At 36.5% G+C, this 12,144-nt stretch overlaps 1 protein-coding gene across 2 annotated transcripts in view; it reads right to left on the bottom strand.

Annotated features, from left to right (window-relative positions):
• Positions 1–12,144, bottom strand: part of USP37 (ubiquitin specific peptidase 37) — a 73,118-nt gene that overhangs the window by 43,418 nt on the left and 17,556 nt on the right. For both annotated transcript variants that reach the window (XM_011358596.2, XM_011358597.2), the window contains exons 8-9: positions 3,993–4,090; positions 2,649–2,733 (exon numbers count right to left, since the gene is read on the bottom strand). In XM_011358596.2, coding sequence (XP_011356898.1) covers positions 2,649–2,733; positions 3,993–4,090 — 183 coding nt within the window. The remainder of the gene's footprint in view (positions 1–2,648; positions 2,734–3,992; positions 4,091–12,144) is intronic.

Below are 12,144 nucleotides of genomic sequence, written 5' to 3'. Positions count from 1 at the left end.
TAAGTCTAGGGTTAGTTTTCCTAACTAACAAGGCAAAACCTTTTTTAGCATTCAAACTGCTATCATGAACAGAAATTAAGCTTGGATTTATGTTAACACCAAGTATTATTCCCTTAGTTCCTTTTGGGTAGTTCTTTCCCTGGCCTTGCCTAGTTTTCTCACCTGTATAAGCTAACTGGCACTCACCTGGATACTCAAGAGTGACCCTCTGCAGATCTCTGCAATTCTTTCTCTGTGCAGCTAGCTTTCCTTTCTAGTACTCTGTGAATTCTAGCTGCCTTAGCCTCTCTGGACTCCTAGCTCCATTTCCTGAACTCAGGAAAAGCACAGGGTTCTGCGTGGTTCTCCTTCTCTGTGCTCCCTTTCTCAAGGAAGCAAGCCGGGGCAGTCATAAAGCTAATTTCATTTATTTCCCATCTCTCAAGGATCAATGTTCTTCACCGACTCATGTCCAATATCTTAAGATCTATTGTTTCTTATGATTTGTTCAGGTTCTTAGTTGTTTCATGAAGGAGGATAATCTAATCTGTTACTCCATCTTGGACAGAAGCTGAAATCAGCTTTAACTTTTTAATATGTTTAAACTTAACTGTGGCCTCTTCTCAAACTGAAAAGGAACTTAAAATGTTTTAATTTCTCTGTACTCTTCCTCACTCTTGTATTTCTTCCTATTGTCTAATATTTTATTAGTTTTTTGCTTTTAATGCTACAATATCCTCATTTTATAAAAATTATCAAAATGTATTTAGATGCATAGAATAACCTCCTGGAAGATTAGTAAAGTAGCTGCCTCTGGCAAGAGAAAATGCACCCCTGGGAGTGAGGAAACAAAGGGAGATTTACGTTTCACCATATGCACCCTGTACCTTTTGAAGTTTCTACCATATACATTATCATACAAAAGAATAAGTTTTAAAAGTATTCGGATTTTAAAATATGCTTTTAAAATTATTTTGCTCACTGTATTCCTTACTTCCACTCCTTCTTTTGCTCAATTTTCTTTTTAGTGAATAAATTCTCTTTGTATTATCTAAAAACAGCATTATGTGCCTGCATTCTTCGATTACAATTTAGCTGGGTATAGAATTCTTTGATGCCATTATTCTAGTGTCTTCTGTTCCTACTGTTGCTAATGTCAGTCTGCTTTACCTGTATAGATAACATATATTCTGGTGGCTTTTAAAATATCTTTACCCATCATTTTCTACAATGTGAATTTTTAAAAAAAAATATTTGCTGTTTGGTATTTGTTGAGGTGGCTTTTCTACATGTAGTCTTTCATAATTTTCATCCACTATTTCTTTAACAAATTCCTTGCTTTTATTCTCATTAGTCTTTTTTTCCCTCCAAATGCTATTAAGACAAAGAGGGTAGACCAAGGAGCTCAACATAAATCTCTTAATTTCATTTACATTTACCATCTCCTCTCTGTGTTGCATTCCATGATCATGCCTTCTTGACATGCTCAGTAGTTACCCCGATCTAGACCTCTAATCTTCATAAAACTTTATGTTAGGGTTTCAGAATTCTTGTCCCTGTACAGGTAACACGAAAGCAGGTGCCAATAACCGCAATTCCCATTTTCATGTATTTGCTCTCTGCTCAGGGAGCATCACGTAAGCAGCACATTTTGGTTCCAAACCCACGTGGTAAAATGTTTTGCCCTGGTTTACTTGCATGGAGAGCAGTTCTACATACCCACCTTCATGTAGCTTCATATAAAAAATCAAATTCTGGTCTGGGGTCAAGTTCAGTTCCCAATCTAATGTTGGCTTTGAAGACTAAGCTCTTAATATTTGACTCCTGTCTGTGTTTTCCTTGTGCCTTGTGGCTTCAGCCTTTATTCAATATCCATTTTCTCTTAATACCCAAAAGGATCTGGAAATTTTCACCTTATCTTTGAGTGCAGCTTTGCATTAAAAAAAATTTTTCCTCAATCATTGCTATGTACAATCAATATGCTCATTTTATTATTTTGAGAAGAAATTTTTATTATATTTAATAAATCATTTGTAAACCAACTTGGTGTTTAAAAACTTACATTCTTTTAAGATTCTTCTAATAAATAGAAATATGTCAAGCTTCCTCTCAAATTCAAACAACTTAGTTACCACTGAAGTTATAAAGCGCTTGACAGATATCACTCAAGGCGAAATATATAATATCAAATTCTTTATCTTAATCATTTTATATAAATAATAAAGATGTTTCTACCACTTTGAATAAATTCTAGTAAAAAACGAACTATAACTTAATAGGTCATTATATCACATATTTATTATACACTATCATTACCCTTGCTTTTTACATTTACTATTGCTCCTCTGTGCTGCATTCCATAATCTTGCCTTCTTAACAAGGGCTTAGCAGTTGTCTGTATATTTATAGTGAATAAATTAAAAAAAAAAAATTTACTCTATATCTATAGAATCAACAATAAAACTTCTGACTAGTCTTTTCCAGTAAGATACTAATTTGAAACTTGTTTTTTTAAAAAAAAAAGAAAAAAGAAGTGGTGAGTATGATTCTCATCAAATTTTCTTATTAGGGTATTCACTTAGCGCAAAACCCATAGCCTATCCTATTATTCAATAGTCTAAAGAAGAGAGCTCTTCAAGTTCTTCGCAAGGCATATAATCAATGCATACCTGTCTAGATTAGTGCTACCAGGAGAGTAGTCTTTGGATCCAGCTCTGCTACCATAAAAGGATGACGACTGCAAAGGTAAAAGCCCTATAAAATGAACACAGGAAAAATTTAATTTCTAAATCACCATTCGAGTTCAATTAATAATAAAATTATACATTGAGCCTGTTTATATTTAACTCTTATCTCCCTTTCTTTTCATCAAATACTGTGGAGAGGTTATAATAGCAAAGAATATCCTCCTGCTCCATTTTTTAAAACTTAGTTTTTCTGATTTCCTCCATAACACTAGACACTGTTTCTACTATTTTTTGATTTATTCATTTTTGAACAGTATCAGTTGACTCTATTAGGAAAAATTAGAAATTTCTCATTTACATCGTCCCTACTCGTTTTCTTCCCTCCAATTATTAGTTGTTACATTTTAGTTCTTATGATTAACTTTGTAATTTTAACATACTTAAAACTTTTGTATTTTGTTCCATGAATCTTATCACTTGACTACTTACTTCCTTCTCTCTCCTCTTCCATATCAACTTTTATAAAAGGTACTTGAACATCAACACTGTTAAGGCTTATTACATCTTTAAGTATTCTGTCTTCTAACTACAGGTCAATTATAAAAGCTGAAAACCAATAAGTGGAGTTTACATAATGTATTATTATTTCTTAAGTAAAAATTATATTAGAGATACTTATTTCTGTAAGAGTACAGTGTCACAATTCTGAACCACTAAAAGGAGACCATCCCTATAGTCATGATCAAATGAATTCCCTTAAACTCTCAATTTATCAAAATCATGACATATTTTAGTTTGCTTCAATTTAATTTAAAGTTAACATAATATTTAAATCAATACCAGATACCTGAGTCTCTACGTAGCTAAGGATCAGAGAGATAGGTTAAGTGCAGGAAACACTGACAAAAATTCATGGACAGTCTAAGTTCTAGTTTTTATAAAAACAGGGTGCAAGGTAAGATTAAACAACTATTTTAGGCAATTATTTCAAGATCTAGAACTTCTAATAAGCTGATGACCTTTAAATTCAACCATTTTAATTCCCTGGATTCATTCTATGGTCCAGGTACTTTGACAATGAAAGGGCTGAATTCTAGGCAGTTAAAAAAGGAAGAAGGTAAAGTCTAGATTCTTTGTAAAGAGAATAAAAGTTCCTATATATTTCTAGCACTTTAAAAATATTTTAGCAGAGTACTGGATTCAAATTGGTACCCAATAACTAGTACTGAATTATGCAGTATTCCTGAATAAGGTACAGAGGTATGTCCCAGCTAGTCTATATATCATATAATAAATGAATATCTTACATAAAGACCAAATACTTACCTGATGTCCTATTCTCTTCTGACTGTTTTAAACTCAGCTGCTTCTCTCTACTGCTGGTTAAATACTTTCTTGAGGGATCTGTCATAGCCTTGTTGTTCCTACAGTTAATAATTTAATTCAATATATAGATGTAAAGATATAGTTATTAATTTTTAATAGTTGCCACATTAAAATATTTACATTTTGAGTGCTAAATTCATTGATTTGCTACGAAGTTAGGCTATAAGTCTCAAGAGGTCATCAACTTAAGCAAATGAGAATTATGAAAATAAGCTTTCATTACCAAGTCAAAAGCCAATCCAATCCATAACTCTAGTAATTAAACAAAAATGAAGGAGCATTTGTATACTTGAAACTAATAAAATGAAATGAAATAAAATAAAAAAAGGAACATTTTATACAAAAATCAAATCAGAGACAGCAAGATTATATGGATTTTGTTGGCTAAATGCAAGAGCAGATGAAATGATTTAGCTACTGAGACTAAAAGAATCGATTATAGAAATAAACTAAACAAACACAAACCAAAATATTCTTATAGTCTATAGATCTGAAATACTATTTACTAAATGTCAACATTATTTAAATTCATAGTGATTAAACTATTTTAAATTCTTGAACACAAAGTTAAGATTTCTTAAACCCCATTTCTCCCTCTATTATTACCAAATACCTAAACCTATATAAGTGGGTTCACTAAAATAAATGCTTGTGCTTTGATTAATAGTACTTACTTTAGGAGAACCATCACAAATAAAGCCTGTAGCAGATAACTTAGATGCTCCACTCAGATTCCCTCTGACCCCATTTTTATATCCTTTTTCCCCACACCAATTTAAGTATGTTTTCGATAGCAGTACCCAGGGTTATCCTTAATAATATTCTATTATTTTGGCTTCCTTAAGGAATAGTCTGAGATCACACTAATGTTTCATTTCCTGCACTTTACTGTCTTGCTTTCACCATTCCCTTCCTGTTATGCCCTGGGAGTACTTTCTTAATAAATCACTTGCATAGTAATCTCCATTTTAGGGTCTGCTTTCTGGGGAACTAGATCTATAACAGCTGGTACTAGGAAGCACACTCTAAGGACAGGATTCTGGAATTGGACCACTTGTTTGGCAATGGCAACAGAAATCCCATTGCTGATGATAACATCTCTGCTATCCCATACTATTACAATTACGTCTCTATTGAATTGAGATAAAGTGGAAGAAGATATGGATCATGCAATATCTCTAGCATTCAAGAAATGTGGCAGACTGCACAATGAAGCTTGCTGGAGTTATAGAGTGTTCTAAAACTGGATTATGGTGATAGTTGCACAACTCAATAAATTTACCAAAATTTACTGAATTGTACATTTAAAAGAGGTGAATTTTGTGGTACATAAATTTTACCTTGAAAAAGTTGTTTTAAAAATGTCTTCTTCCTTATACCTAAGCCCCACCCATCAAGAAATGTACTTTCTTTCCCCATCCCTTAATGGAGCTGGCCTTGTGATTTACTTTTTCTAAAAGAATATGACAGATACAACAGTGTATAAGGTAAGGCCTAATCCTAAGGCTAAAGTCACCTTTCAAATATCCACCCACTCTCTTGGAACCCTGCCAATGCTATACAAATAATTCCAGGCTAACCTGCTAAATGATAAAAGACACATGGCCAATCACCCTCATGACTTCAACCACCAGCCAACCAACAGCCAGTCATACAAGTAAGGCCATCTTGGACCAGCCAACCCCTAACCAACCCACCAAGTGACTATGGATGCATGAGAAAATGAGAGAATCCAGTTACAATCAGCTAAGTCTGGCCCAGATGACCAGACCACTCAAGTGACCATTAATTCATAAGCAATAAATAGTTACTATTTTAAGCCACTAAGTTTTAAAATTGTTGTAATACAGTTATATCCAACTGATACAAGTAATATTAGATAAATGATAACCATAAAGAATTGGTTGGTTGTTGCTATGAGTATTGTCCACTCGAGTGAAAATGACAGGCTCAGTTGAGCCAATTACCAATTTAAGGACAAAGATACTACATAGAATCACTCGCCCAAGGAAAGTTGCAGCCTAGATCCTTAGGATTTGAGAGAAACACTATGCTGTTTGCCTAGATCCTTAGGATTTGAGAGAAACACTATGCTGTTTGCATAGAAAATTTATACATCATTTGTAAAGTATGCATACCACTCCTGGCATACTACCAGGCCCTGGAAGAGACTGAGTATCTGACCACAGGTTATCAAGGGACTATGCAACCAGAGCTGGCCATCATGAGCTGGGTGCTATTATATCAACAAAGTCTTAAGATGGAGTAGTTACAGCAGTATCCATCATAAAATAAAAGTGGTACACCTGGGATCAGTACTTTAAGAAGGAATAGATAATAAGAACAGATCTTTATAAGTATTCCTTATGACCATCTGAAAGAGGAGGGAAAAACCTGGGCCTGATTCATGGATGGATCATATTAGTTGGGAAAAAAATGAAAATGAACTGCTGCTGCACTACAGCCCCACTAAGGGACTACCCTGGAAGACAGCTGTGAGAGGAAATCCCTCCACTGTGCAGAGTTTGAGAGGTGCAAACTCATTATCTACTGTGTGGAGAAAAAAGTGGGTCAATGAACTTCTGGATGGTGGCAAATGGTTTAGATAGATGGTCATGGGCCTGGAAGAAGGAAGCCTGGAAGATCAAGGAGATATGATTTATGCAAGAGGTATATGGATAGCCACAAGGAAGTGTCCCCGAAAGGTGACGATCTATTTCACATGTTCATGCTCAACAGAGAACTCCACTGAAGAGACATTAAACAATGAGGCAGGGTAACTTGCCCAGTAGATGCCAGCTAATTTCTCTTCAGCCATCCCAACACTTTCACAAAAGGCCCATGAATAACAGCCATGGTGGCGGAGAGAAGAGCTATACATGCACCCTGCAACAGGGGCTCCCTTTCACAGAAGCTGGTTTAGCTACTCTGCTGCTGAATGTCCAACTGGTCAGCAAGAGAGACTGATGCTCAGCCTCTGATCAAGCACTATCCCTTAAAGAAACAACCAGTCACCTGGTGACAAATTGATTACATCAGATTCCTTATATCCTAGAAAGGGCAGCAATTAATCCTGACTGGGACTGGCATGTATTTTAGGTTCACTTTTGCCTTTCCTGCCCACAGTGCCTTGGCCATATCATTATCTGAGAGCTCATAAGCGTATTTGATTTACCAATATGAAATCTCACATAACATCATCCTAGAGCAAGGAACTGACATTATACAAAAGAAAAGGAGGTACAACAGAGCCTATGGCCAAAGGAGCCATTGATCCTACCACATATGGTTATTACCCTAAAGTTGATGGCCTGATAAAGTGTTCTAATAGCCTTTAAAAGTATAGCTTAGAGATGATCTCATTAGGAATGGGGTGCCCTTTAATATACAATATATACCTTAAACCAATAAACCATTACACTTATAGAGAATATGTGGGTCTGGAAACCAACGAATAAAGTAGGAATGTCCTACTCACTATTATAACAGTAACTCACTTGAAGAATTTGTTTCCTATCCCCTTGATTTAGATTTTGTGGGTCCAGAAGTCCTGGTTCTGAGGGGAAACATTTTCACCAGGAGGGACAGTAAGAGTCTCATTTAATCTAAAGTTATGGCTGCTACCTAGTCTTTTTGGGCTCCTCATGAGAGCAGATCAACAAACAAAGAAAGGAGTTACCATATTAGCAGGAGTAATTGACTTTGATTATTATAAAAAAGTAGGGTTGCTGCTATATAATGAGAGCAGGAGAAATACGTTTGTGATAAAGGGGATTCACTAGGGAATCTCTTATTGCTCTCATGCTCGGTTTTACTATGATTGGGCAATTATAGCAACCACAGCCTGACAAGTACATGATGACCAGGAGCTAACACTCCTCAGAGATGAAGATTTCAGTCATACCATCAGGCAAACCACCAACACCAGCAGAAGTGTTAGTAGAAGATGCAGTAAATCTAGAATGAATGGTAAAGATGATGATCATATTAGTTATAGCTTCAAGGCTATTTGTAGCAATAAGGACTGGAGCTCATCCCACAAACCCTCCTTTTGTAAGATTCTCACCCAGAAACTGGAAAACATGAATGTGAAGAATCTGTGATGAGATGGAATGAACTTAATAGTGATGCTCCATCAGAGCCCCTCAGATCCCTTTTTATACTTTTCACATCTCCAGACTGTTGCTTTTTCAAAAGCCACCACCTGCAGTTCTTCAGAGGACTACTTCAGGCTACTTAAAATAATATGCCCAGCTGGGAAGAGCCCTAGAGTACCTATTAACCAAACACTGTGCAGTGTGGGAACATGAAAGCCCATTTTTCTTACCTCAGGTTGGGACAAGCCCAGAGTTCCCCTGCTGGATCAAAATGAAGCCTATGTTCTGTGGGACCTTTACTTAAGATCACACCCTTGGATGGCTTCCCCCTCTTCCCTATCTGCTTTCCCCACTCTGTTACTGGTCTCTCCTATGGGTACTTCTTTAATAAGTTACTTGCAAAGGGTATTCATCTAGAGTTTGCTTCTAGGAAGCTCAAACTTAAAAAAGAAGAAAATCTAACTGTGCTGGTGTAAGAAGTATTATTAGCCCAGAACTATGATCAAAATTTAGGGCCCGTCGGACAGAATTCCAAGTAGAACTGGATCTTCTTCCCCAAAGTATGGTAAATGTGGTGAGCTGGCATGCAACGGTTCATTATAACCACATTTTGTATATTTACCTCCCTGTTCTACAGAAGCCAGAAAACTAAAAAACTATATTTCCAACTTAGTGTTCAGGATGCGATTTAAGATATGGCAATTATGTGTACTTGTGCAATATCTGCAAAGTGGAAGGAAGTCAGAGGTCATGTGTTCTGCTACTGATGATGGCAAACATCACTTTGGAGGTGCCTGGTTTTTCTGTAGCGCGGGGTCCCGAACCCCTGGGATGCAGACCGGTATGGGTCCGGGGCCTTTTAGGAACCAGGCCTCATAGTAGGAGGTAAGTGGCAGGCCAATAAGCGAAGCTTCATCTGTATTTGCATCTGCTCTCCAGCACTAGTATCACCACCTCAACTCCACCTCAGATCATCAGGCATTAGATTCTCATAGGAGCACTGGTCCCTGGTGCCAAAAAGGTTGGGGACCAATGCTGTAGAGGATTTCCAAACTTGGCAGTGGCAGCATGGTCCTATAGTTGATAGTTTTCATAACAGCTTCCAATTAGCTGTTAGTTTCATGACATTCAGACGCATCTTTAATGACCTAATCTGGGGCATGGTTCTCAAAAATTATTCCTGAAAGTTTAACTTAGAGCCTACCCTACCCTTACAGTTTTCCGAATGATTCTGTAAGCCCTTTAATACTCTCTATATGCAAATACATTTGTATGTAAACTAGTTGGAGTAAATTTTGCTCCCTACAACTGGACCCTGAAAACATAATTTTGTTACTAGATGTAGGATTCTACCATCACAAACCTAAAATATATAATACTAGCTGAGTGGAAAGTAGAGGGTAAGGACACAAACATTACAGACTGGAAAGCTGGTGACCTGTCATCTCTTAGCAAAATATTGGTAAAACTGCCATCTATAATGTCTTGGGAGGCAGACTTCATACTTGCCAAACCTATAGCTCTAAAGGAAAAAATTGAGACAATTAAGAACACCGGTCTGTATTAGTGCTTCTTATTGCCTTCAAAAAGGTCCTATTGGAGACAGATAAATTTGGTCAAGAATTAGTCAGCTTGCACGCAAGGATAAGAAAGAATATATCTCTCTGTGCCAATGACTTAGAATTGAAATTGTCTGGTAATTTGAGACCAGACAATTTCAATTCTAAGTCATTGGCACAGAGAGACCGAATAACATGGGACCGAAAAATCCAATTGCTTCTGATTCTCAAACTGAGGCAATGATAAGAGGTAACTGGAAAAGTAGTTTTGTGAAAAAACTTTGATGTTAATATTAGGGGAAAATGGGTGAGTGGTACACAGGAACATTCCATATCTCTGTAACTTTTCTGTAAATCTAAAATTATTCTAAAATTTAAGTTTTATTAAAACAAAAACAAAATATTAGTCCTGATTCTTTTTTGAGCCTATAAAAACCTGCTTGTTCCACCTCTAAAGAAATTTCAAGATTTCTAAAACTTCTAGACTTCTATGGACACTTCTCAACTTCTAGCACAGTACCAGCATGAAGCAGGCTACAAAAGCTGCATTGCCCCAAAGGAGGACATAGTTTTCAAAACCTTCAGCTATGGCCTTGAAAGATAACAGACAAAGGAAACGTACCAGAGGACAAAGCCAGGAGTCATACAGAGTACAATGAGCAAGAGTTTCTCCCAGAGGGCAGAACAGAGACTGCTACATGGGCTAATCAAGAATCTACTCCAAAGCCTTCACAATTTCTGCCTAGCAAGATTTTACTGCTGCTATAGACCAGTGACTCCTCTAGTTTCCTATTCTTGTCTTTTCTAAACGTAAGTTTTTACTGTGGATATCCTGTGCCTACTCCAGCAATGTACAGGTATACCTCTTTTTATTGTGCTTCACAGATAACTGTTTTTTTACAAACTGAAGACAAGATCCTCCACCAACAGAAAGATTATGACTCACTGAAGGCTCAGATGATGGTTGGCATTCTTTACAAATAAAGTATTTTTAATTAAGGTATACACATTTGTTTTTAGACATAATGCTATTGTACATTTACTAGACAACAGTATAGTGTAAATATAATTTTTATATGCACTGGGAAACCAAAAAATTCAGGTAACTTTATTGTGATATTTTCTTGTGGTGGACTGGAACAAAACCCATGATACCTCCAAGGTTTGCTTGTACAATGACGGGAAATGCAGATTAACTTGCCTTTTAGTTTTTAGGTACCAGACCATGAAGTGCATAGTCCAAAGCACACCTGGACCTTATATAGTACTGCACAACACCCAGAGATACTGGACTCTGAACCAGATACAAAGACGAAATGAGATTTGGAAGCTGTCTCCATTAGGATGAGGGTAAGAGTGTTCTATGTATGGAAAGAATGATGAATGGGGGCATTTCTGTGGCTAGAGGGGTAAACTACTACAGCCTGTTAGTTGTCGCCAAATAACCATTTTATCCTTCTGCCATTTTAGAATTTGGGCTGGGCACTTTTCCCAGACTTTCTTATAACTTGATATAACCATATGACTAAGTTCTGATCACTGTGATATACACAAAAGTGGTGTGTACAATTTTCAGCCTAAAGGAAAGCAGTATGCCCACCCTTTGCTCATTTCCTCCTTCTCATCAATAGGAATGCAGACATGAGAGCAGAGGCTGAAGCAGCTATCTTGGTTGACAAAAGAGAAGCTACTTATTAAGGATGGTGGATCAACAAAATAAAAGGAATCTGAGTCCACAGTGACTATAGTTTCAGATACCACACTAGTCCTATTACATTTATTATAGCAGCAGAACCAAGATCCCAATTAATATATAAAGTTTCTTCAGCTTTTTCGATTCCTTTGTGGTGATCCTTTGATCTTGAATATACACTTAACTATCAACTGATTTCTGTTAAGGTGTTAATAAAGGCATTCACTAATAACTATGTAAGTTTTCTCCACTAGAAGACAAAAAAAAAAACCCCCTCCTATAAGGAGGAAGACGATTATGAGCTGGTGACAGTCCTGTTACAGGTGTATCCCCTTTTGTTCAACCCAGAAAACAGCTCTAAAAGATTGATGCTCCTTGCCTATAACCTATGTGGAGTTCACATGCTTTTACCTCTAAGCTAACTTTTCACATGAGTAATAAGGTAAAAAAATATTTTTATAGGTAAAGGGAAGTGGGAAACAAGGGATTCACACTGAAAGAGCAGCTAGCAAGAAACACTTAAGAGTTCTTCAGCTCTATTTTTCCTTCAAGTACTGCTGATAAAAAAAGGGGGAAAAAAGCTATGATGGGAGTATAATGAAATAACCAAAGCAGTAACAATGACTAAATCTTCTCTCTATTCTACCTATAATCTACTATCACCAAGATACTTTCAATTCTGCTCTTCAGTCTTTAGAATGCCCATAAATTGAATATCATCCTCCCAATCTTCTGTAGTGGTT

The sequence above is a fragment of the Pteropus vampyrus genome, unplaced genomic scaffold, assembly GCF_000151845.1.
Source record: "Pteropus vampyrus isolate Shadow unplaced genomic scaffold, Pvam_2.0 Scaffold42, whole genome shotgun sequence".
NCBI lineage: Eukaryota > Metazoa > Chordata > Mammalia > Chiroptera > Pteropodidae > Pteropus > Pteropus vampyrus.
The sequence above is the reverse complement of the archived record's forward strand: the minus strand, read 5'-3'. Positions and strand labels throughout refer to the sequence as shown.